The sequence below is a fragment of the Callithrix jacchus genome, chromosome 7, assembly GCF_049354715.1.
Source record: "Callithrix jacchus isolate 240 chromosome 7, calJac240_pri, whole genome shotgun sequence".
Taxonomy (NCBI): domain Eukaryota; kingdom Metazoa; phylum Chordata; class Mammalia; order Primates; family Cebidae; genus Callithrix; species Callithrix jacchus.
Genome location: NC_133508.1, coordinates 158,168,188 through 158,194,693, shown reverse-complemented (window position 1 = coordinate 158,194,693; position 26,506 = coordinate 158,168,188). Strand labels below are relative to the sequence as shown.

The 26,506-nt window shown below is 41.5% G+C and overlaps 1 protein-coding gene across 2 annotated transcripts in view; it reads left to right on the top strand.

The window, feature by feature from the left end:
- NOTCH2 (notch receptor 2) overlaps window positions 1-26,506 on the top strand; it is a 167,227-nt gene that overhangs the window by 80,300 nt on the left and 60,421 nt on the right. For both annotated transcript variants that reach the window (XM_035252644.3, XM_035252643.3), the window contains 6 exons: window positions 2,069-2,191; window positions 21,959-22,192; window positions 23,416-23,571; window positions 24,030-24,218; window positions 25,158-25,271; window positions 26,086-26,199. In XM_035252644.3, the coding sequence (XP_035108535.1) occupies window positions 2,069-2,191; window positions 21,959-22,192; window positions 23,416-23,571; window positions 24,030-24,218; window positions 25,158-25,271; window positions 26,086-26,199 (930 nt within the window). The remainder of the gene's footprint in view (window positions 1-2,068; window positions 2,192-21,958; window positions 22,193-23,415; window positions 23,572-24,029; window positions 24,219-25,157; window positions 25,272-26,085; window positions 26,200-26,506) is intronic.

The following is a 26,506-nucleotide window of genomic DNA, read 5'->3' as shown; positions in this document are numbered from 1 at the left end:
TGAGAGGGTTGAAATACCTTCCCATGTTCACTCAGTTATTGCACGGCAAGGCTGAGAGTTCAACCTAGGCAGTTTGCCCCATGCTTTTAGCCATGAAATTACTGTGTTTCCTCCCTCCCTTCTCACCTACCTACCTGTTGACAGGGAAGAAGTACCTCAACAGTAGTCAATCAGTTATAAAAAGAAAACATTTTGTTTCTTGTCTGTTGTGGTTATGCTGAAATGCTTCTGCTTTTTAAATTTGCCTGTGTTTGGTGAATTCAGTTAGTTGTAACACTGGCTAATATAAAGTTAGAGTCACAGTGTGTATTCCTCATAGTTTAACTACAAAGTCTTTACTGCCTCCCTGACACCCTAGTCAACTGTATTTAGTCTTACTCATCAGAGAGATCAAGTTAGGGGGAGGATGGCCATCGACATTCTGGTACACCACCAAACCTCTCAGGTTTAACAGGGGTGGGCCAGGAACCCTATTTCCCCAACAATCTAAAACTAATCTAAACATTTCCAAAGAATGTATTCATCAAGAGTACCAGACTAGGAGCAAAGACCGTAGTTCAAGGACCTGGTAGGCCCGTGGATTCTGTAGGGGTGGGCTTCAGTGGTTGATCATTTTCTGGCTTGTTAGTCTGTTTGTAAGACTCATATTTCTGTATGAGTAATATGATACATTTTAAAAATTTGAGTATATTTTCAGTCTTTTTTAGGCTTGCTTAGGGATTCATCTGCTTAAATGGACTGAGTACCAAATACCTAGAGAAATATAATTTCCTTCAATAAAGCCTTCAGTGATTTCTGTCTTCTATAGTGATTTCTTTTGATTTTTGCCTGTTTTTGGTCACCCAGTTTATACTTATTTGCATGTCTGCCATTGTATTAAGAGAAACCAGTCATGTTCTAGTGTAGCAGAGCAGGTGTGGAATACCACAGAAACTTATGGTAAGGAATAAAGCAAAGTGTGATTGATATCTGTCCCACTCATCATTCAAAATGCCACAAAAGCAGGGACTCAGTGCTGTATCACCAGTGCCTAATGTAAGACCCAGGAAGTATTTTGAGTGAGAGAGAGGAACCTTAAGGGAGATTTTGAAGAAGCCAAATGTGTAATCATACTATATTCAAATAGGAGAATGTTTAAAATACAAGCTGGTCGTCTTCTATTTAATTAGCTCAGGGGGTTGGTAGCAAGGAAAGAGAAAGGAAGAAGCCCAAAATATAAACTACAGAGAACCACAAGGTGGACAGTTAGAGTGAAGTTTGGTGTGCTAGTTTCATTTTTCATATAAGAAAAAATCAAGAGGAAGGAAGCAGTGCTATAAGTTTAGAGAAGAGCCTGATGAATTAGAAATGCTGGCAAGCTTATTTAGTAATGATGCCACCCAATTCTCAGATACCTTTTAACATTCGTATAGCACTTTCCTCATGGTGTGGCACTTATAATTTGAAAGACGGGCTAGACAAGTGGAATTAGCCTCAGTTTTTACAGGTGGGGAAGCTGATGCAGACCTTTCGCTTACCAGGCACTAACAGCATGCAGGTGCTGAGATTGAGATTTGACCCATATCTTCATACTTTAAGCTCAATATTTTTCGTATCTCCCCTTCCACTTTCTTCCCCAGCTGGCTTGGAGGCTTCCTAGAAATCATTCAAAGAAAAAAAAAATAAAAGGAACGTAAATTTAATTAGGTAGTTTTTTATCTGTTCTTCCCATTAATCTGGTACGGAGCTGGGGAAAATCTAATACCCTGTTTTTTTAGAATCAGTGAATATCTCTGTCCCAAGTAGACATTTATTACCCCTGGGATTTTATTTCATGAAAACATTTTGAAATGCTTGTGAGGTGACTATGAAGGCATGCCATTGGCACAGTGAGTCATTTCACTGTTTAGCTATGCTTGAGGCCACAGAAAATTGGGGATTTTTCATATGGTAAGTCCTGGGTGAGCAACTGCTGAACTGAAGTCATGAAGCAGGTCTGTTCTAATAAATAACCATGTTTTGTGGGAACAGAGCAGGTTGTTTCTTCTGTATGAGATTCCACCATTTTCTTTTGTTCTTCATTTACCAGGTTTTGAAGGGAGCACCTGTGAGAAGAATATTGATGACTGCCCTAACCATAAGTGTCAGAATGGAGGGGTTTGTGTGGACGGGGTCAACACTTACAACTGCCGTTGTCCTCCACAGTGGACAGGTATGTACAGTGTGGAGAATACACCAGAATGGGGTGTGGATCGGTAACCAGAAGAGGACTGTTTTTTTACAATATCACTAACAAATATCATAGGTCTGCTCTGGGACCAGTGTGTGGACTGAGCAGGATCTCCATGCTAGATCATTGCTTATTGTGCTAACCGCATACATCCTCCTGTGTGCACTCAAAGACATTTTCACAGGTATTGGGCAGCAACTCTGAACTCAGCACCATGCTAGATGCTGTGGCAGGTATGAGAGGAAGAGCATTACTGGTGCACCCTAAGCTTACTCTCTGTGAAAAGCTGCACATTACCTAGAAAATTACTAGAACATAGTAGATACTTAATAAATATTAAAGCGGAAAAAGAATCCTGAAATGCTAAAATAAATTGTACAGGCTGTAAGCGTTCAGAGCTTATTGTTTGTTCATGGACAGAAATCTGTCCCATTTCAATGTCATTTCCTATAACGAGGCAAAGTGTTGGGCAGGTACTCTTATGAGATGCATCTTACATTTTTTTTTCCTATCCCTTTTTGCACACAGAACAAAAATGTGTTGTTTGTTTTTCCTCTGACATTAGAAAAATAGTCTTGTTTAATTTTACAGCCTCTTGGAAGTTTCTTAGGCAGGTTAAGTGACTTGTGCAGACACTTGGTTCTTATTTCTCCTTGTATTTGTTTATCTACCAAAAGTAGAGGTAATTAAGAACTGATTAAGGGACTAAGAGTTGGACTTTTTTGAGAGAAATTAATTTAATGTGGAAACCCAGCAGGAAGTTAGTATTATAAGAAAAAATTACAGTACCAGTGATGGACTGTCTCCTACAAAGAGATTTTGATGTTGAGTGCAGCTGTTACTACCTGGTAGTCTTTAGTGTCTCTGATTTTCTTTTTTAAATCTGTAGCCGCTAATTATTTAGAGTACTCTTTAGAGCTATAGGGTATGAATAGAAAAAGGTAAGTGTTTAAAAATTTAGTAACATGACTTCCTGGGAGGCCAAACATTTCTGCTTTTGATCCCCAAACTGTCCCTTTTAATACCTTCTCATCAGGTTTTCCTAGAATTGGGATATCCCCTAGAATTTCTTCATAGTGTCTTGATCCTAGAACTTCACTTCTTACCCCTCTGTGCTTTTTGTCATATTCTCTCTTCTAGTTTTTGCCATTTTTCTATGGTAGATTTTTCAGAGGCTATTTTTTCAACTTAAAAAATAACTGTAATTACATGATAAATAGTAACTAATCACATGACAAAAAATAGGAAAAATTAGCTTTTTTTCCCCCCTCTTTTTAATGATCCTTACAGTATTGGACAGGATGAGATATTTGTTAAGAACTTGTCTAAGGCTGGGCACAGTGTCTCACACCTGTGATCCCAGCACTTTGGGAGGCCGAGGCGGGTGGATCACAAAGTCAGGAGTTTGAGACCAGCCTGACCAACATGGTGAAACCTCATCTCTACTAAAAATACAAAAATTAGCTGGGCGCGGTGGCATGCGCCTGTAATCCCAGCTACTCAGGAGGCTGAGGCAGGAGAATTGCCTGAACCCAGGAGGCGGAGGTTGCGGTGAGCCGAGATTGTGCCACTGCACTCCAGCCTGGGCAACAGAGTGAGACTTGGTCTCAAAAAAAAAAAGAAAAAAAAGAACTTGACTACATTCTGATTTCTCCCATGCTCTGTGAGAGAGTGACTGTGTAGTACTGAGGCTTCTGATGCCAGTGAAGATTACCGAATCTTCTGAAGCATTATAATATCGTTGCTGGTTTTTTTTTGATACCACATTTGGTTTTTTGCTTTTATATTAATTAGGAAGGCCTTCTCTTGGGGGATACTTTCCCAGTGAAATTATATTTTATTCAAATTTCTTATCCCAGGACATTTAATAAATGCCTCTTTTTGATAGAAGTCCTTATAAGATGTTTCTGTTTTTATATTTTCCAAAATGGGCGGTGGAGGTCATGATAAGCTTAATGTGGCAATTTTATTTCTTTTAATCTGCTGTCTGTCATTTAGAGTGGCCGTCAGTGTTTTGTTACTCATCACAGGTTTTCTTCTTCACTCATACCAATTCTTTGATTTCCAATGACAAGCCTTGTTTTTGCCCTGCCCATCATCAGCAGGATAGTCTAAGGTCCTTCCTCTGTTATATGAAGCCTTTCATTGCCCCAGCCCTGTCTGCTTCCCCATTCTCCTTCTCAAGCATCTAGCAGCATACCCTAGCAGTTCTCTGCTCCCAGTTCTCCTGTATGTACTGCATAGTGCTTCACATCCTGTCTTCGTTGGTACCATTCCTTTTCTCTAGGTTTTTCTTCTCCACTCCTCCCTCATTTTTCTCATCATTTTTTGCATGCCTGACTGAGATCAAGTGGTTACCTCCTTCAGGAAGGCTTCCTTCCCTTCCCTTCCCCTCCTCCTTCAGGCTGAGCTAAATGTTCTGTGGGCTCCCTTAGTACCCCATGTATTCCCCTGTGATAACACTTACTGCTTTTATATTGGTATTATTATATGCTTGATGTGAGGGATATACCAAGTTATGGGAGCAGTTGGACTATTGACGACAGCAGCTTCTAGCACTTTTTACAGACCTTTGTTCTCAGTAGCATGTAGCTACTTACCATCCCAGCCCCATGCCATTGTAAACAGAAAAACAGAAGGAAAAGTTTGTGGCATAAGGCTTCTATTTCTACTGATATTAGATCGATAAATTCAGATTAGTATTTTCTGTGTTATGCAAATTAAAGAAATGAACAGAGCAGCAATCTAATAGGAGTTCACTAATGTTTATTAGCATCCAAATAGTGTGCTAATTACAGTGTTTAATTTTGTATAATCTTTGCACTAACTGTGATAGACATAGAGCTTAAATATGTTTTTTCAGATGATGATTCATTTTTCAAAGGGTTAAATAATTTGCCCAAGACGCATAGTGGTTGGGTTAGGGTTTGAATCTAGGCTTGTTGAACTCCAAATATGTGCTCAAATCTGTGGTCTTTTTTCTATAAAAAAATTGATTTTATGAGTTGTCTTTGTTTATTTTAAAAACTTGGGTCTTTTTAATAGACTGAATATTTCATTTATAATTTCATTATCCTAAGACTTGGTGATTTAGTCCTTGTGTTTTTCCTTTTTAAGAACCTAGCTGGTTACTTTGAGGTTAGAAGTTAACATTGTGTGAATGCTTTAGATTCAGTAGGATGCGTTTTCATGTCCTGAGCCTTATTACAACTTTGTTCAGAATTCCTTTTACAATTTTCAACTGTATAGCGGAAGCATTAACTATTTGGTCCGGCTTTTGACAAAATGAAAAAGGAGGGGTTGGGGTAGTGAGGTGAGAAAGTGAAGTTTCCAGCTACCTGAAAAAGAATGAGTGTGACTCTATGGCTGAAAAAAGGCATTCATTTTAAACAAATGGAGATTTGGAAATTTGCCATGCTTTTAATGAGAAGAGCCCAATAGTTATGACTTTGTTTTGTAAGTACATATACATTAAAGACCTGGTGTTTTGTAACAAGTTCTAGACTTCAAGATGAGCAGCAATTTTTCCAGCTCTATTCATGGTTTGATTTAGGGTAAGTCAGTTTCCTTTTCTCAGAAGCCTTTATTTGTATTATCTCTTTCTTGGGACATTGAAACCATCAAAAATGCAATAAGAAGTTTATCTTTTCATTTGTTCTGCAAACAGCTATTATGCTGAACGTTCTCAATTCATGCTGTTCTATATGGTGGCCACTAGTTTCATCTTGCTATTGAGCATCTGAAATATGGCTAATTGACAGTTAACAACACATCTCAGTTATGGCCAAGCATGGTGGCTCATGCCTCTAATCCCAGCACTTTGGGAAGCTTAGATGGGTGGATCTCTTGGGCCCAGGAGTTTGAGACCAGCCTGCATAACATGGCAAAACGCTGTCTCTACAAAAAATACTAAATTAGCTGGGCGTGGTGGCATGCACCTGTAGTTCCGGCCACTCGGGAGGCTAAAGTAGGAGAATCACCTGATCTCAGGTGGTTGAGGTTGCGGTCAGTTGTGATCATACCACTGCACATACCACCCTGGAGGACAGAGCAAGACCAAGAACGTGTGTCAAAAAAAAAAAAAGAAAGAAAGAAAAAGAAAAAAGGACTTCGTATGGGGAAAAAAAAGGTATCTTTTTAATAACATTTAAATGTTTATTAGATGCTGAAATAATACATTTTGGTACATTGAATTAAATACAATATAAAGATGAATTTCCCCTATTCCTTTTTACTATTAAATATTTTAGTAGCCACTGGAAAATTTGAAATTGTATCTGTGACTTTCATTATATTTCAGTTGGACAGCATTATTTCAGATGCAAAGATGATCTGTAGGTGTTACCATTGCTGCTGCTATGTGGGAGCATCTGTTCTAGCCCTAAGATAGAGGAATAGATGGTTTCCCCGTTGCCTGTGGCAGAACTCTGTTATACCCCACTGCAGGCATTTTAACCTCCTGGGCTGTCTAATTAGTGTTTGTTTGTAGCTTCCAAAACTCTCACTTTTGTGGACTAGCATAAGCTTAGATGGAAAAAAGGAATTGGTTTTAGAGAGTGGGTGTGTGGAGATGATTTACTTCTTTATACGAATTGTTTTATAGGGATACGCCTAAATACCTGGACATTTCTTTAGGAAATAAAAATAGACCTGAGTGTTGTATGAAGATAGAGCACAAATGTCTTTATTATACTGGATTGGCCTCAGGCCATCTTATCAGAGAAGTTCTGCTCTGGCAGATATCCATTTAAGGAAAAAGTTTTTAAAGGGCTCAAAATTTATTAGAGCAGTGTAGATTAATGTTTTGTCTACATAGACTATTCGAATTTTCTTTTTAAAGGTTCATTTCCTTCAGAATTAAAGTTGACCCTAAGCTCAACTCACAAATTCCTCTCTGTGGCTGCTTTTGACTTTGGGCTCACTTCTGGGGCAGATGTGATTTATTTTCCTGTGCTTGTTATTAATCCAGAAATGTAATTTCAGCGTGGTCTTGAAATAGTGCTCTGGGACATGAAGCAGAAATGAACAATGGAAGTTAGGTGGATACCATTAAAAAAAAAATGGACCACACTTTCTCTGAGCTCTCCTTTACAGTGTAATGAGCCTCAAGAGCTGGGGGAGGTTTCCATTGCTGTCAGTGCTCCCATTTCAGTAAAAATGTTTGGTGTGAGTTGGAAAGTACACTCATCAGATGTGGTGCATGAGCTCCTTGTGTCTGGGAATGGAGATTTTCATGATGGTGCTTTCATTTTGAGCTAGGTGTTCCTGTCTCAGTCCAGCCTCTAGCTGGTGATGAGTTATTCTCTAGAGTGAGGCTTTTCTCACAACCATTTTTCTACCTTTTTTTAAAAAGACTTTAGGGATGGAGCTTTTTGATTGAGAGAGGAAACTACTTAATTATATCTGGGACTGGAAAAGTATTCTCATTTATATTCTGCATGGAGGAATGGGAAAATACGTCTCATATTTCAGTTTCTCTGCTGTCAGCCTGATTGTGAGGACTCTATATATAATAAGCCTGTTCTCTGACTTCTACCTCCTCACCCCAATTTTAGTTTCCTATCAGTTGGGCAGATCGCCAGAGTGCTAACCTGAAGCACCCTTGCCCCAGATGTCCCAGAGTTGATTAGTGGCGCTGTTGGTGGAAACAAGAATGAGTGGATAGTCTAGCCCTACACGCAGGAGGTCAGGCTGCAGGATCTTTCGTGCCCTGCATTCCAGGACTCAGGGTGTAGCCTTGGTTATGTTACAGGCACGATCCAGTTTAACTTCATGGCTCCCTAAGCCCCCATGAATGGTTGTAGATGTTTACAGATATTTTTTGAACAACTACTGCACAGAGTATATTATGCTCAATACTGTAAGAGACACAAAGAAAAACATTTCTATTTTAAGAGTGGTAGAATTGACTAGGAAGAAATAAGAAAGTCCTCACATAACCACACTAGAATCTGGAAGAACAAGGGTAGGAATTAGGAAGCATCTGAGTACTTGGTGGGGTAAGGAAGGAGCTGACTGAGAAGAGTGAACTTCTGTTTTGAGTCTGAGTCCTGGGAGAATGTGGGAACTCTTGACAGAGATGGAGAAATAGGGTGGAGATGATGGAAAGTTAGAGATGAGTTTTCCAATGAAAAACAGGAGCTCAGAATACAGATAGGGGTGAGAGACTCAGATTTGTAATCTTTTTGGTTACCATGGAATGTGTCAAGTCTGTGAGGGAAACTGGATGGAGTGTAAGAACAGAGGTTTGGACCTGAAGTATGAGAAATGTCCACGCTTCAGAAAATGGATGAGGAAGGGGATCCAAAGAAGAAAAGCGAGAAAAGGGGAGGTTTGAGGGGTGGGAAGAGAGCTCCACCATACATCCTGGAGTCAAACGGTGCAGCCTTAGAAGCTTGCCCTGAACTCAACTCTACACGCCTCTGAGGTAGCTCCTGTAATATTTTACTACTCTACTGGGCTATGTGCTCAGAGACTATCAACCTCTGCAAGGCAGGAAACTGCTCTTACTTATTTTGACAATCCAAGGACTGATTTTAACAAACCATCATTAATAAGTCACAACCAGCAGACTCAGATATGAATGGTAACTGCAAAATGTTCATCAGAATATTTGAGTTATTAGAAATCTTCTGGTTTTTTTTCTTTTTATTGCATTTTAGGTTTTGGGGTACATGTGCAGAACATGCAAGATAGTTGCATAGGTACACACGTGGCAGTGTGTTTTGCTGCCTTCCTCCCCTTCACCCACATTTGGCATTTCTCCCCATGCTATCCCTCCCCAGCTCCCCCCGCCCCCACTGTCCCTCCCCTATTCCCCTTAATAGACCCCAGTGTGTAGTACTCCCCTCCCTGTGTCCATGTGTTCTCATTGTTCATCACCCGCCTATGAGTGAGAATATGCGGTATTTCATTTTCTGTTCTTGAGTCAGTTTGCTGAGACTGATGTTCTCCAGATTCATCCATGTCCCTACAAAGGACACGAACTCATCATTTTTGATTGCTGCATAATATTCCATGGTGTATATGTGCCACATTTTCCCAGTCCAGTCTATCATCGGTGGGCATTTTGGGTTGGTTCCAGGTCTTTGCTATTGTAAACAGTGCTGCAATGAACATTCGTGTGCATGTGTCCTTACAGTAGAATGATTTATAGTCCTTTGGATATATACCCAGTAATGGGATTGCTGGGTCAAATGGAATTTCTCTTTCTAAGGCCTCGAGGAATCGCCACACTGTCTTCCACAATGGTTGAACTAATTTACACTCCCACCAACAGTGTAAAAGTGTTCCTATTTCTCCACATCCTCTCCAGCGTCTGCTGTCTCCAGATTTTTTAATGATCGCCATTCTAACTGGCATGAGATGGTATCTCAGTGTAGTTTTGATTTGCATCTCTCTAATGATGAGTGACGATGAGCATTTTTTCATATGTTTGTTGGCCTCTTGTATGTCTTCTTTTGTAAAGTGTCTGTTCATATCCTTTGCCCATCTTTGAATGGGTTTGTTTGTTTTTTCTCGTAAATCTGTTTCAGTTCTTTGTAAATTCTGGATATCAGCTGTTTGTTAGATGGGTAAACTGTGAACATTTTTTCCCATTCTGTTGGTTGCCGATTCACTCCAGTGACTGTTTCTTTTGCCGTGCAGAAGCTGTGGAGTTTGATTAGGTCCCATTTGTCTATTTTGGCTTTTGTTGCCAATGCTTTTGGTATTTTGGTCATGAAGTCCTTGCCTACTCCTGTGTCCTGAATGGTTTTGCCTAAATTTTCCTCTAGGGTTTTTATGGTGCCAGGTCTTATGTTTAAGTCTTTAATCCATCTGGAGTTAATTTTAGTGTAAGGTGTCAGGAAGGAATCCAGTTTCTGCTTTCTGCACATGGCTAGCCAGTTTTCCCAACACCATTTATTAAACAGGGAGTCCTTTCCCCATTGCTTGTTTTTGTCAGGTTTATCAAAGATTGTATGGTTGTAGATATGCTGTGTTGCCTCCGATGCCTCTGTTCTGTTCCATTGGTCTATATCTCTGTTTTGGTATCAGTACTATGCTGTTTTGATTACTGTAGCCTTGTAGTATAGTTTGAAGTCCGGTAGTGTGATGCCTCCCGCTGTGTTCTTTTTGCTTAGAATTGACTTGGCTATGCAGGCTCTCTTTTGGTTCCATATGAAGTTCAAGGTGGTTTTTTCCAGTTCTGTGAAGAAAGTTAATGGTAGCTTGATGGGGATAGCACTGATTCTGTAAATTACTTTGGGCAGTATGGCCATTTTCACAATATTGATCCTTCCTAACCATGAACATGGAATGTTTCTCCATGAGCAGTGGTTTGTAGTTTTCCTTGAAGAGGTCCCTTACGTTCCTTGTGAGTTGTATTCCAAGGTATTTTATTCTTTTTGTAGCAATTGTGAATGGCAATTCATTCTTGATTTGGCTCTCTTTAGGTGTGTTATTGGTGTATAGGAATGCTTGTGATTTTTGCACATTGATTTTATATCCTGAGACTTTGCTGAAGTTGCTTATCAGTTTCAGGAGTTTTTGGGCTGTGGCGATGGGGTCTTCTAGATATACTATCATGTCGTATGCACATGGAGACAATTTGGCTTCCTCCTTTCCTATTTGAATACCCTTTATTTCTTTTTCTTGCCTGATTGCTCTGGCTAGAACTTCCAATACTATATTGAATAGGAGTGGTGAGAGAGGGCATCCTTGTCTAGTGCCACATTTCAAACGGAATGCTTCCAGTTTTTGCCCATTCAGTATGATATTGGCTGTTTGTTTGTCGTAAATAGCTTTTATTACTTTGAGATATGTTCCATCAATACCGAGTTTATTGAGGGTTTTTAGCATAAAGGGCAGTTGAATTTTGTCAAAGGCCTTCTCTGCGTCAATTGACATAATCATGTGGTTTTTGTTTATGGTTCTGTTTATGTGGCGAATTATGTTTATAGACTTGCGTATGTTGAACCAGCCTTGCATCCCTGGGATGAATCCTACTTGATCATGATGGATAAGCTTTTTGATGTGCTGTTGCAATCGGCTTGCCAGTATTCTATTGAAGATTTTTGCGTCTGTGTTCATCATGGATATTGGTCTGAAGTTTTCTTTTCTTGTTGAGTCTCTGCCGGGTTTTGGTATCAGGATGATGTTGGTCTCATTAGAAATCTTCTGAAATACAGTTTTAATATAAACAGGAGAAAGAAACTGAATTACAGGAAGTTAAAGAAAAACATAGGCTTGGGGAAGGGGAAAGGGAAGAAATGGCTTTAGATCACTATGTGTAAGATTTTGCACAACTAAAAAGGAAAAGAGAGAGAGAAAGAGGCAGGGCTGTAGGAGATAGAAGCTTTATTCATCTCATTGACCATAGAGCCTTGACTACCCTGAGAGCTAAGGCAGTTCAACGGGCTTTGGCTAATGAGGTGGATTATTGGGAGAGGTTTACTCTTACAGGTTTTAGTAGGGAATAGATTAGGTAAGATGTTTCCTAGAAATATGAAAAGAAGAAGATGGGAAAGTTATACTCAGAGAGTAGAAGTATCAAGTTTGAGATCTTTTAGGAGAACAGTGAGTGTCTTACATCGGGGTGTAGAATCTGAGCGTTCTTGTGATATAGAGTGGATATGGAGGTCTCTAAAGCTGAGAAAAGTAAGAACTATTGACTCATGACTTTCCTGGTCCTCAACCCAGATGTTGATTTCATGGGAGACAGGAGAGGATAGAGTGAGAACATAAGCCATGTGCTTGTCACTCTAGGAAGAGGAAATTGGTCCATGAGAACAAGAGACCGTGGTGTGATAATTTATATTACCCTATGTCTTTAAAACATTTTTTTTTTAAAGGACTTCAGTTCATCGATCTACTTTTAATGTCAGAAATTAGAGTGTATTTATTGATTTGTTTCTCTTAGATGACGATTAGCGTACTTTTAGTTCTCATATCATTCATTCACTCCCTAGATTTTGTATAAATAATCCGGGTTTCAATATTTATATTATTATCAAGTTTATAAACATTTTTGTATTCTTTAAAATTATTTTTGATATTTACAGTTTATAACCCAATTTATAATATTTTCAACTTAGTTGTATGTGCTGCTTGTTTTGTGTTGATTACCAGTACAATTATGTCACAACATTTTTATTTCTGAGTTCCTTATTTTCATTAACATTAGCTAAATAAGTATATTTGAATAATTTTATTTCAGAGCAGTTACATGTTGGAGCCATTTGGTTATTCAAAATGTCTCTTTTGATTTAGTTGCCTTAATACACAAGTTGTATCTTGGCTAGATGTCAAATTCTTGGGTCATGAATTAATTCTCATCAGGTTCTCAGACATTGTTCCTTTGTGTCTTCCAGTGACTAGTATAGGGAAAGACAATGTCAGTTGAGTGTTTCTTCGTTTTCATAAGTAACACTGGGCTCCCTGCTCTTTTTTTCATTTGTTGTAGAGTTCTCAGGAAAACCTATTATCTTTGCATTAGGTCTTCATTCTTTCTTCTGCAAAGCTAAAATCTCTCTTGATAATTTAATCTGTTCAGTTTTTTTGTGTTCTGTGAGAGCTCTCTTAAGGTTCTTCTTTGTAACATTGACTTATATTTCTTCATTGCCAATGCAGTCCTTTATAGATTCTTCTGCCTGCCTCTTAGCCCCTTTCATCAGAGATTGATGTCCTGTATTATATTTTATTTCTTTGTAGAACATAAATATATAAATGTCTTGAGCCCACAGAGCCAGTTCTTTCTAAAATGTATTAGCTCCTGGAAGCGAATACTTTCCCCAGTATGCTTTTCATCAATATCTTAAGCATTACATTCTCCATGTTTTATGTTGTGGAATCTTTTAATAGGTGCCATGTTGGTTTTTTTTCCATTTTACTCATTCTGAGGAGAGTAACTGCCTGCTCATATACAGGGAGGTGGGTGCTCTGTGGATCCCCTCACTCTCAACCTGGCTGCAACTGATTTTTCCTCCTGTTGCAGTGAGGGGCTCTTTTATGTAGACTGGCTCAAAAACCCAGCACCCTAAGGAAGTGGGGAGAGCCGGAGAGTTGGGGCCTTCTAGCAGGAGGCAAAGTTTGGCACTACTTGTGTCTTGGCAGTGGGGTCAGCTTTATGAATGCCCAGCACTGGCCCAGCCTGCATGGCAGTCACACTGTGGCTGAACCTGGATTCTTTCTGGTGCTGTTGCATCGGGAATCTGCCCCAGATGCACTACAGTATCTCCCATTGCTGTAGTGGCCACAGAAGCCTGTACTCTGCAGTGGTTGAAGTTTCTGTTGACCTGGAGGAGTGAGCTGGAGTTCAGCCCATTCTCCTCGCTGCAGTGGAGTGGACTTTCTGAAACACACATTTCATTGAGTCATTTCTTTGCTGGAAACACTTCAGCGGGTCTTCCTTGTCTTTGGATTGAGTCCCAAGGCTGTGCCTGTAACTCCCTCCCCAGCCACACCTCTCTGCACCCGCTAATGCATTCCTTGTAATTCAGCCACAAGAATATTTTTTCATTGTCTCAAATTAGCCATGCTCTTTCTTCAACTCAAGCCTATGCTTCTTTCTACCTGAAATACTTGGCACTCCACCTTTTCTCTACACGCCCCCATACACTTCTTCCCTCTTGCACAATCTGGCACACTCCTCCCAGGCTTTGTCTTAAAGGTTTCATTCTCTAGTTTCTCTCTATTCTCCCTACTTTGTACTCCCAGTGCAATAGGTATCTATGAAACCACCTATCACTCTGTCTCATTGTTTGTTTGGTTATAAATCTGCGATTTGTAAGTGCAGGCAGAAGCCATGGCTGTTTTGTTCTCTATTATAATCCCAGCGTGTAGAGTCAGTCATGCACATTGTGTGTGTGTGTGTGTGTGTGTACATATATATATATATATATATATTTTTTTTTTTAGATAAACAAATGAGTGAATTACAGCATTACGTTTTCAGTTGTTTCCAGCCCAACCTCCTGTCTCCAAATTCACAGTTTTTCTTACCTTTCTACCATACTTTAGTATTTTTCTTCAGTGTGTACCAAGTTTGCACGAAATCTCTGAAGCTAATTATATGTGAAGACTGTATTTGACAATCAGTGTAAAGCATGTAACATCATATCTGGACCTAGAAATAACTCAGTACGTATGCTTCTACTGCTGAGGTCAGTAGTGGGATTGGGGAATAAAGAGAAAACCCACCCTTCTCCCCAGTTTCCTTCCCGTAACAGTGTCTGAAAGAGGAGGACTGCAGGAGCTCTGCTGCAGAGGGCTGACTGGGCTGGTGTCTTTAGGGAAAACTCCGGTTTCAGTTGAAGAAGGAAGTTGTGCACCTTAATGTAGAGTTGCCCTTGAGGCATAGTTGAAGGATTAGTGGTCAAAGGCAAGGTAAAGCTGGGTGTGGTACAAAAGAGATGGAGTTTATGACACAAGAAGGGGACTGGGATGAGGGGTTTGTGTGTAGACTGGTGGTCTAGAAAAGGGTGGTGGACACTTTGGGTAGGAACAGTATAAAGACATTCTTTGTTGCTACGAGAGGGCGGAATTGAAAGATGATTATTTTGGGTTTAGGATAACTCAGGTAAGAGAACTTAAAGCAGATAAACATTCATTTAACGAATATTTCTTTAAGCTTGGCACTGTGTTGCATGCTGGAGATTCAGTGATGAGGTCAACAGCTACCCCCCATTTCTTCGTGGCATTGACAGCCTAGTGAGAAACACAGGCATAGATAGACAGTGTACTTCTCTGTAAAATTCTGAAGTGTGCTAACTGCCTTGCAAGAAACATAGAATGTATCTGGGGAGCATATGAACAGGCAGAACTAATTGTGTTTGGTGTTTTTGAGAAGGTAACATTTTCCATAAGACAGTGAGTAGGAGTTGCGGGAGAGTGAGGATAAGCGTATTTCAGGCACAAGGAATCACATGTGCTAGCCACTGAGGAGGGAAAGAATGTGATGATTTTGAGGAATGAGAAAAGCCCAGAGTGGCTGGAGCTAGTGGTATTTCATGGTTAGGGTCTAGAGACATAGGCAGAAAGCACAGGGAAGTGTTAGAATTTTATCCTAAATGCAAAATAATTCATCAAAGGATTTGAAGAGGCGAGCAGCACCGTCCACTTTACATGTGAACATCATCCTGGCAGCTCTTTAGAAAAGACGCCGGTCATGATGCAGGGACAGGCCTTTGAGAAGTCCTGAGAAAGATGCTGGTGTCTAGAATCAGTGCAGGAATTTCGTGCATTTCTTCTGTATGTGTGTCCTTTCCACTACTATATCCCCTCAGCCACATCTGTGCTCCCAGACCGTTCTCTCAGTAGGCAGGCCGCAGTGTATAAACCACAGTGTTTATACAGAGTGCTTCACCCAACTTTACGCCCAGCAGGTGATGGGACACGTCACAAGCTTGTTATTCTTCAGCTCCAACTTCAGCAGCGTAATAGAAAGTCTCCTGTGTCTAGAGCAGAGGTTTTGTAGGATAGAGATCACAGGAATGATCTGCTCTGAAACAGAAATATATGAAACTCCAGCACTCAGGGTCTTGGGTGACTCCTGCTTGGCCAGGCATATTGGAGACAGAGCTCTCTTAATTCAGCCATAGAGGAGAAGGTAGCAGGGTCAGGGCAAGGGCCAGCCACGCTCATTTTTTGTTTGTTCCTGTTGTGGGGATTGTTGTTGCAACGAGAGTTGACCCTTAACTGGACCAGTGATGTGATCACACTTTTTCCCACAGACTTCGCAGTTAGAGATGACTGGGAAGGGTGAGAGCCGAGGCGCAGCAACCTTTCTTTCTTCAATTCCTTTCTCTTCTTTCCTTCCCTTTCTTGCTGTTGTCCCCATCACTTGTAGTTCCAAGTCAGATCAGTGGTTTGTGGGTGGGGCCCTTGCCTTGAGAGAACCATAATGAGCTGCTTGTGTCCCCACAGATTGCAGCTCATAGATGGTGACTATTTCGTGGTCTTGGCTCACTTGGAGCCTGGTGCTGATGAGGCCCAGGCCATGGTTTCTATTTCAGCACAGACCTTTTAGGTTCACCCTGTTACAGTTACTGCCACAGGCTGTGCCCATAATTTTCCTTGTTCATCCTGAAGCCAGAGGATGGAGCAACAAGAAAAGATCAGCATGGAAGTGACCCTCCTGCAAAACCAAAGCAGGACACGGACTTTGCTAATGGTGGGTTGGTAGTGCTGTGTCATCCTCACTAGCAGCACTGTGAGCTCCTTCCTCTTTCCCCACATCCCTCAACAGTTAGCTCAGTTTGGCCTTCTTCATTTTGAAAACCAACTTCATCTGCAGCCATCTCACACCCCAAAAGCTTTTTCATCACTGAACTATTTTCACTTCTAATTCTTTTGCCAAGTAACTGTGCAACGTTGGACAAGTTACTATACGTGCCAGGTCCTAGTTTCCTCATGAGCATGTTACATTGGATGCTGTCCAAGGTTAGTTCCACTACTGACACCACGTGTCTAGTACAGTGGCTGGCATGGACACCGAGGTGAATGGCAGACACAGTCCTGCCCTCCTGGAGCTTATAGCAAAATGGGGGAAGAGATTGTAAAGAGCAAATGAAAACTCACAGCTTGTGATACATGCCCAGAGTGGATTGAATGCAGTGATGCAGTGGTGAAGAATCACGAGGAGATGTGCAATGGAGACCTACTCTTCTGATAAGACAGGTACCCAGCCTTGTGAATAAGGAGGGAAAAAATGTTTCAGGTGGACAGAGCAGCTTATGCAGAGGCACCGAGGCAGGAAAGAACTTAAGGTTTGAGGAATCAACAAACGTCATTGTTGTTAGCATAAACTGTACAAAGGAGACGTGTAGATTTCAGTTTATTTATGAGGCAAAGGTGATGAACCAGAAAATTGTCAGTAGATACAGGTGGCACTCAGTGTTTACGGTATCAACCAAGGATATGCTATTTTGATATTTCATTTCAGATTACCCTAGAGTCATTGTGGCAGTGGAGAGGGTAGTTTCCAAAAACAAGTTATTTTCTTTCTCTCTTGCTCATAGGCAATGAAAAGAGCCTAACTAGCCCACTGCCTCAGTGCTGATGTTAAAAAAATGACAGTAGCCTGCAATATCTGGCAGGTGGATATTACTGGGCAGGATAATTATCACCCTTGAAAGCTTGCCTAACTGAGCTTTGTGCAACATTTGGGAGTTCACCAGCAAAGTTTGTGTGTTGACACAGGTGATGATACATGCTGACACTTGTTTGTATTGAAGATTTAGTAGCTTGGTAGAACATGGAAACAATGCAGCTCCCCTGTTTCACCAAAGGCTTTTATTTGCTAGGTAGCCTATAACTTAGTGCTCTCTCCTCCTTTCCCTACTAACATAAAGTCATTTGCTTTTAATTCCTGCTAAATTCTATTGGCCAACTTACCTTCAAACACAGTATTAATCATGTCTTTCCTCATCCTCCTTTACTTGTTGTATCAAGTTCCGAATTCATACTCAAATTCAAAGCCTCAATGACCTCCAGCGTTTTCTTCTTTTAAAACCCCAGCCAGAGAATACACTCCAGTTACTTTAGTATCTTTAAGACTTAACCCTGTATGCCTCTGTACATCTTCTACTGCCAGCCCAGGCTGGCGCTTTCTTGCCATGGAGTAGTGGGTAAGCTCAGTGACCTTAGAGCATATACTTAAGACCTCTAGGGTTCACCAAGAACTTACCCATTCTAATATCTAGTGACCTTCTGCCTTTATTCCTCCCTAATACGAATGTCCCTAATGGTCTTGTGCAGCCAGGACTTCTCAGGGTGCTGTGAGACCCTGGGATCAGGGGCCTAGTGTGTAGATGGTGTTGATCACATCCAGGACTGAGTGCTCAACTCTGCTGCAGTCGAAGAGCATCAGATCGGCAGTCAGACTGGTCTGGGTCTCAGTGAAGCACTCTCGCTCACTAACTGCGAACTTTGGAAGCTTTTGGGTTTTTTCCTTCCTGAGCCTGAAGTTTCTTATTTTTAGGCTTCTGCATTGGTTTTCTCCTGTGCCAGGAGGGTGGTGACATGAAGGAAGTTGTATCATAGCAGATGTTCCCCTGGGAATTTTAGAATAAGCAAGTGTTACGGTCACCCTGGTTACTGTTTTTCCTATTCTGAATTATAGGACCAGTTGATAGAATTTTAATAGGGAGAAAATAATCTGGCAGAAAAGATACTAGGAGGGAATGTGAATCTGAAGAAATGTGCCTGAACCTTAGAGAAGTGTGATCCATCCAGCAGATACTTACTTATAAGCCAGTATCTTCTTGGATCTCTAGATTTCCTTTCCCTGATGAGCACTATCAAACAGTTACATGGTGCAAAGGTGTTCAGTGAAGGCAGTTAATCTCCAAATTCAGTCTCATTCAAAAACCAGTGGACTCTGCCTAAAAATACATTTCCCTTTACATGGGAGTTTGCAGTCACAAGTGTTTCTGTTACCCAGTTTGAGTCATGATTTCAGTTCTCACCTCCTCCATCCCATCCACTTCCCCATGCCTCTGTGCCCTTGGGAAGCAAGCCCAAGACATGCAGAGATGGCTGTCAGGTTCACACCTCAGGTTGTTGTAAAGAATATTAGAGGGAGACAGCCCCAGTTTAAATCTCGGCTGTTCTTCACTCACTTCGTTACACAGGCAAATCATTTTACCTCTCTGAGACTGTTTCCTTAGATATAAATGAGATAATTTTTGCACTTGCTTCTCAGTAGGCAGTCAATGGCTATTGCTTTCCTTTCCCAAGATTGCCATATTTCCTTTCCAGGCATGGTTGTATTTACCTAGTTTGTCTTGCTACATTATTTCAGTGTCTATTACAGTGCATAGTAAATGTATACAAAATAGTTTTAAACACACTGTGTCTTATAGTACCCAAAATTATCACAAAGCCTCAATAAAGAAGAATGGCATCTAAATTGCTCACATTCAGCAAGTCAGTTTAGTTAGTGGACAGTGTAGATATTTGAGTTAACATAAATATAATAGATGAGACTCAGCAATTTTCATGTTGCAGTAGCTTTTCACCTACTTCTTGGTCATGTTTTCATTTCTCAATCCCACCTGCATCCTAATAACACAGGTGTCATTACTTTGAGGTACCATTTCTGCTAGTACTATAAGACAGCAAAGTTTCTGTAATAAATGACATAATCTGCCCTGAGGGAGATGATTGCCCGTGACTTCACTCCCTCCCTCCGTCACTCTCTGATTCCTTCACTCACTCACTCACTCTTTCACTTCCTCCCTCCCTCCCTCCCTCCCTTCCTCCCTCCCCTCACCTCCCTCCATCATTTACTGTCTCACGTACTCCCTCCCTACCTCCCTTCCTCCCTCACTCACAACCTCATTCATTTTAAGTGTTTTTACATTCTTATCCTCTCCCTTCCTTCTTTTCTTTTTACCCTCATTACCTGCCCCATTCACTTCCTCATCCCTCACTCACTTTTTCTGTGTTAGTTAATACTTTGGGTTGCAGTTGACGGAACCCATCTCAATTCAGGAAGAGGCATCCCTCAGAATGTCTCTGACTCTGAGTAAGCTTACTGGTAGTTGGGCTTCAGGAATAATTGGAACCAGCGACTTGAACACCACCATGGTTTGTTCTCTCTCTGTGCATCTTTTCTGCTTTTCCTTTTTTGAGACAGGGTCTTGCTCTGTTGTTCAGGCTGGGGTGCCGTCGCATTATTATGGCTCAGGTGATTCTCCCACTTCAGCCTGCAGAGCAGTGCCTGCAGGCCGGTCTCTAACTTGTGGGCTCAAGTAATCTTCCTGCCTTGGCCTCTGAAAATGTTGGGTTTACAGGGTGAACCACTGTTCCTGGCTTTCTGTGCACGTCTGATTCACCCTTACACATTCTCTGCAGACCAGCCTCCTCACCTGTTTGGTCTTTGTGGCAAAGTGGTTGTAGTCCAATGATTTGGAGGAGATACAGTGACATAGCTTGGATCAGATGCCCATCTTGGGTCAGTCAGCTATGGTCAGGAGTGTTTGATCATGTAGAGACATGGTTGCTGATATGGCTGGAGTGAGGAGAGGAGCATGGAAGGGCTATGCTGAGCACAGAGTTCCAGAGACATCCACATACCCATCCTGCCATCCTTGGCAGGTGGCTCTTGGCTGGGAATACAGAAAAGCCCTCTAAACTGTGGCCAAGTAGAGGGGACAGATGTGTAACCAAATAAGTGTGAGAGAGTGATATTGTTTCTATAGTAATGGAGGGAGGTCAGTGTTAGGAATCAAGAACAGGCAGGCAGGCAGGTCAGGTCAGACACAGCTAGCATCTGCAAGCAGTGATGGCTAACAGGCCTTCTGTAGGTACATGAAACAGTCAAATTACTTTATTCTGGGTCTAGAGATAGTCTTGGCATTTTCTAAGCACAAATAGCATGTTCTTTTTTTATTAAGAGACCTCTTCATCAGAGTGCCTTTTACAATTCTTTGTTGAGTTTTATTTACAAAAGAAGAATGAAGGACACTTTGACATTTTTTTGATTTTCAGCAACTTGTCATGTTTTAGAGAATTCAGATGATCGAAATTTTAGTTCCTTTGATAGTTCTCTGAACTGATTTTAAAAGACTTCAAACAAAGCCAATTATCAATTTGTTTTATAGCTCATATGGTCTGGCCCCATGCTGCTTTTGTTAATAGCAGATTCCTTGGTTGTAAGTTGAAGACATTCTCTCATTCTTTGTTAAAGGACCTGGGAGCCTTTGCCTTAGTCCCCATTGTTGCTGCAGTAGTGGCCTGCACCCTGGCCAGATGTGGGCTCATGTTTAGCTTCCTTTAGTTTGCTCTTTTTCAGGCAGTGCGTACCAGTCCTTTTTCCATCTCCTGTTACGTTGGGCAGGCTTTCCTTGTCTTCTTCCACAAATCCTCATCCTTTCAGTATGGGTGCTTCAGGCTGAAAACAGCTTGCTCCAATCTCATTATTCTTGGCCTTGCCCTTCACATCCATACTTTACCAGAACTTTTCAACATCTGTCACGGCTTCTCCCTACCATATGTTGCTTGCCCTAACATTTTCAAAGATTAGACTTTTTATTTTCAGTTACATGTAGTTTTGCACAGCTATAAGAATTAATATAGAAAGATTTCTTGTACCGTTTATCACGTGTCTCTCAGTGGTAACATCATCTTACAGAACTGTTGCATATTACAACCAGGGTATTGGCACTGATGCAGTCAAGATCTAGAAGCGTTACCCTAATGTTTGGCATATAGGTTCCTTCTCATTTTTTTTTTCTTTCTCAAGTGTTTTTTTTTTTTCATACTTTAGGTTCTGGGGTACGTGTGCAGATCATGCAGCATTGTTGCATAGATACATACATGGCAAGGTGGTTTGCTGCTTCCATCCCCCCATCACCTATATCTGGCATTTCTCCCCATGTTGTCTCTCCCCAAACTCCCCAACCCCTCTTACTCATCTCTTGTACTCTTCTCCCCTTGCTCTTCTAACTTGTAGGTTCATTGATCCAGGGGTTAGTTAACTCAAGGATCCTACAGGTTTTACCTTCGATAGGTTGGCTAAACCCTCATGTTGTCAGTTTCTAGGGGTAGTAACTATTCTATTCATCTTGAAACGATTTGCCTGGAGTAAATGTCATTTGGATGGCTAAAGTTGGTCTTAAAATTCATTTGAGGGCCTGGCTTTCTGTGAGTTCTGCCTGCCTTAATTTCAGACAGGTCACATGAAGATGAAGAGTGTGTGGGGTCTGCTATGGTACTAATCCTTTAAGACTCGAGCCCTAATCAAAGGTAATTTTCCCCTAAAAGGACAGTTCTGCACAGAGGATGTGGATGAATGCCTGCTACAGCCCAACGCCTGTCAGAATGGTGGCACCTGTGCCAACCGCAATGGAGGCTTTGGCTGTGTATGTGTCAATGGCTGGAGTGGAGATGACTGCAGTGAGAACATTGATGACTGTGCCTTCGCCTCCTGTACTCCAGGCTCTACCTGCATTGACCGTGTGGCCTCCTTCTCTTGCATGTGCCCAGAGGGGAAGGCAGGTAAGGTTAACAGAGGACGGAGCTAGAAACAGGGTAGGGGCAATACCTTTCATCCCAATAGCTGTGTTCTTTGAGTTACCATCTGTGGGAATATATCACTCAGGACTGTTCCGGAAATGTAATCTGCTGGCCAAAGTGCTATGAAGATAGTCTTCCTCCTTAGGACTTCAGGCTCTCTTCTCAACTCTACATACTTCAGTTTTTCATTCCAGAAAAGGAAAGTTAGTAACTATTGTCTTTGGAGCATCTGCTGAAGTCCTTAAGATCTTAGACTGAAAGCCCCTCAGCTGCTAAGAGAAAATGATTAATAAATGGATCCACAGGCTTCATTTTATGAAGAAGCAATGTGTTTACTCAGAAGAAGTTGTGAGGAGAGAAACATTTAAGTGCCTTCTAACCCTCAGTGTCTGTGAAAATACTCATCTGAGGGAAGATTGCTACAAAGTTAGCATTGCTCTAGCTACTAGTTCTAGGACACGGAGAGCAATGTAAGGAGGAAGGTGATGGGAAAAGATCATTCAGCTGGAAGAACTTTCTGCCCAGCAGTTTTGAATTGTTCTTTCACGGGTGCCTTTTCCTAAAGCCTTCACGCTAGCTTTGTGGAAGAAGCCTTAGTTACCTGTTCTTAAGTTAATTGCAGACTGGAAAAGCCAGTTCCCATGTGAACTCTATAAAACAGGAAGCCTAGTCATCTCTTCGGAGACCTGGGGCCACCTGAATCAGGAATGCTGATGCTATTAAAAGGCTATTCTAGTAAAGGCTGATGATGTTCATGTGGCCTCATGATCATCAGGTAGCATAATACTGGAGAAGCAGGATTCCAGATAAAATATGGAATGTATGGAATATTTGAGACATACTAAAAATTATTTATTCTTTATCTAAAATTCAACTGGACCTCTCTATTTTACTTGTTTATTCTGGCACACTGTCTGGAAGATGGTTCCATTTTCCTGTCTCCCTCTTCTTCTTTTCTGGCATGTAGATGTCTCTGCCCTGGAGGAGAGGTCTAGCTGAGGGCTTAGGGCCAGAGCTCTAGGGTTGCGGCTAGGTGCTTTAATGGTGGCCAAGTGTGTCCCCAACGTAGGTCAGGCAAAGCAGAAGTTGCCTGTTAAACTCCATGTTGGATTCCAAGGAACCGATCATGAGGTTTTCCCTCCTTGGCGAAAGACCTCAAGTGAGGGACATTTTCTCTTAGTTCTCCTTTGCCCACCCTGTGACAGGTCTCCTGTGTCATCTGGATGATGCATGCATCAGCAATCCTTGCCACAAGGGGGCACTGTGTGACACCAACCCCCTGAATGGGCAGTATATTTGCACCTGCCCGCAAGGCTACAAAGGGGCTGACTGCACAGAAGATGTGGATGAGTGTGCCATGGGTGAGTACCCAGAACTACTACTATTCCGTGGAGTGTCTGTTGAGGTCAGCAAATGTTTAAACTGAAGCACATTTTACTGTAGGAGCAAGTTACACCTAAACCTCAGATTTCTCTTGCTACATGTGCAGTGTTAACAACTAACCTTTCAGTATAACCATAACCATTACCATATATTCCATTCTGGGGATTAAATGTATGAAAGGTGTGTACTTGATTCTTAATATAAAGCCTTACCTCCGTGACAGTTTGGGCAAAAACTGCAATAGCAGAAATGCATGACAGTTGAGAATACTCTGCTTTTCTTTCTTTTTAAATTAACAGGAAAAAAAAAAAAGTGTCGGGAATGATATTATTAAAGGCCTGGCCCTGTTGCTATAACCGTGAGATCCTGTTCTATCATCCACATTTGTGGAAACTCAAGTGCTTTGATCCCGGTAATTGGTACTCCTGTCTTTCAGCCAACAGCAATCCTTGTGAGCATGCAGGAAAATGTGTGAACACAGAAGGTGGCTTCCACTGTGAGTGTCTGAAGGGTTATGCAGGGCCTCGCTGTGAGATGGACATCAATGAGTGCCATTCCGACCCTTGCCAGAATGATGCTACCTGTTTGGATAAGATTGGAGGCTTCACATGCCTGTGCATGCCAGGTAAATGGGCCCATCAGTGTGTGGGGTTGAGAGAGGGGGAACTGCTCTGCACTTCTCTTGGTAGAGCATTCAGTATTACTATTGCAGTCTCATGAGCTCTATCAGCATTTAATTTCCTGTGCTGACTGGGGACTAGAGAAAGCCAGGATTCACAAGCAGACTTTCCTTACTCTAGGAATAAAGCAGTGCTAGAGTTCCTCAATCTATGTAGATCAAATTAAACAAGTCCTGTCATATCAAAATCCACATACATATAATAGAAATTTTCAAAAAAAGTCTATTCTTTGAAAAATAGCAAGCTTTTATGATACCTTAATATAATTATAAATGCCATACTATTCCCTTTACAGAAATAGATTTTATCCACAGTTATATAAGAAGTTTCCATTTATCTAAAGTGCAGCACACATTTAGCTGTATTCCGGAGCTCTTCTGCAGAGACCATGTCTTGATTCCTCAGAAAATACAGCCAAGTCCACCTTGAAATGATGGCTAACATTGGCAGCTCTGCCTGATTAAGGCTGCCAGCCACTCCAGCCTTGGAAGGCACTCCTGACCTTGACCTGCACCCTGAAGGCAGCAGCAGCTCCAGCTCGGCTTGTCTTTAGGAACATAGAGTGGGGACATTTTGGGCCTTCTGCAGTCCAGAAAGTATGGATTTGTCACAGAAAATGTGGAGCAGTCCTTGTTTATATGCTAGTTTTTACCAATGTCTTTTAAGGTAATCCCTGCTTTTCACAGTAACATGGATATCTCACAGTGTGCCCTGTCCTGCTTGATGCTTGGAGTGACTATTTCTCACCGTGGCAGAGTTCCTTTTCTCCTTGCAGAAATGTGCATACTCACAGAAGATGTAGTTATCATTGCAAATTTGTGCTTTCTTGTCTGGAATACACCTTTCTTTCTTTTTAAGCCACTTGTGTGGTCTGTTTTGTTTAGGTTTCAAAGGTGTGCATTGTGAGTTGGAAATAAATGAATGTCAGAGCAACCCTTGTGTGAACAATGGGCAATGTGTGGATAAAGTCAATCGTTTCCAGTGTCTGTGTCCTCCTGGTAAGTGCCCACCACCTGCCCCTGTCTTCTCTTAAAGCATAAAACCAACTGACAACAGGGAAGAGGGAAGGGAGAAAACGTGTGTGGGCTGTGCATGAGGAAATCATTAAACCAAGTGCTTGGTGATAGGAGTGTGTGTGCAGAAATAGAGAATTTGTGTTAGGTACTATGTCTTACAAATCCTTTGTGGCCAGAAGTCCAAGTCTATTTTTGAATGGCCCATGACCTCTTTGTCTGTGTCTGTATTTCAGAATGCTGATACCTCATAGAAGCCTTAGTTGTAAGCAATTCGGAATTTTATTTTTTTCCCATGGGTCATATTCTTAAAGGCCCTCTGTGAGATTGTTATTTTTAGACATGCGTTCAGAAACAGACAACACATGCCAATTTTTCTAAGAGTCTCTGTCTTTCCTTTCTTTCCTCAAGCTATTTTTGAAGATATGCCAAATTGTCCTCCGTAGACTATATCTTACCGCATTGTATCTTCAGAGAGAAGGTTTCTGTTGCCTCTGAAGCTAAAGTTACTCGTTGGAGGGTTCCACCTATAAATTTCACTTCCCGCTTCCTTATTTAGAAGTGAAGTCTGTCTCTGAAGAAGCAGCGGTGGAGACACACCACACAAGTGCCTCCGATTCCCTGGGTGTCACTTGGTATTACAGTTACCTGTTGGGGAGAATAAGAAAGCATAGGCTTACTGACCCATTGGCGTAAACCCTGCCAGTAAGCGAACCTGCCCCTCCCTGGGCATCATTTTTATAGTGAAGGAAGGTGCGAGATAATCCTTCAACTCATGTTATCACTGCCCCTTTCCGAGGTTTTACTGGGCAAGTTTGCCAGATCGATATTGATGACTGTTCCAGTACTCCGTGTCTGAATGGGGCAAAGTGTATTGATCACCCGAATGGCTATGAATGCCAGTGTGCCACAGGTAAGACTCTTCTCACTTTTCATCTCCTTGGTCGGTCTGTCTGAACAAAATAGGGTGATTGTCCCCGTCCTCTGCTAGCCACTCCACCAGGCCAGTCCACTCTCAGGGGCGACTCCATGTTTAGAAAGAGCTGCTTCAAGCAAAGTTTTTGTTGCTCTCACTCTTTTTCTACAGTACCTGCCTCCTCCACCACAATAGTGGTCTGGCCCAGATATTTCCATTTGGTATCCATGTCTTTCTGGGACAGATCTTTGGCAGCAGTAAGTTTCCAGCTGGCTAGATTGACTCATTTAGGAAAGAGAAGAAT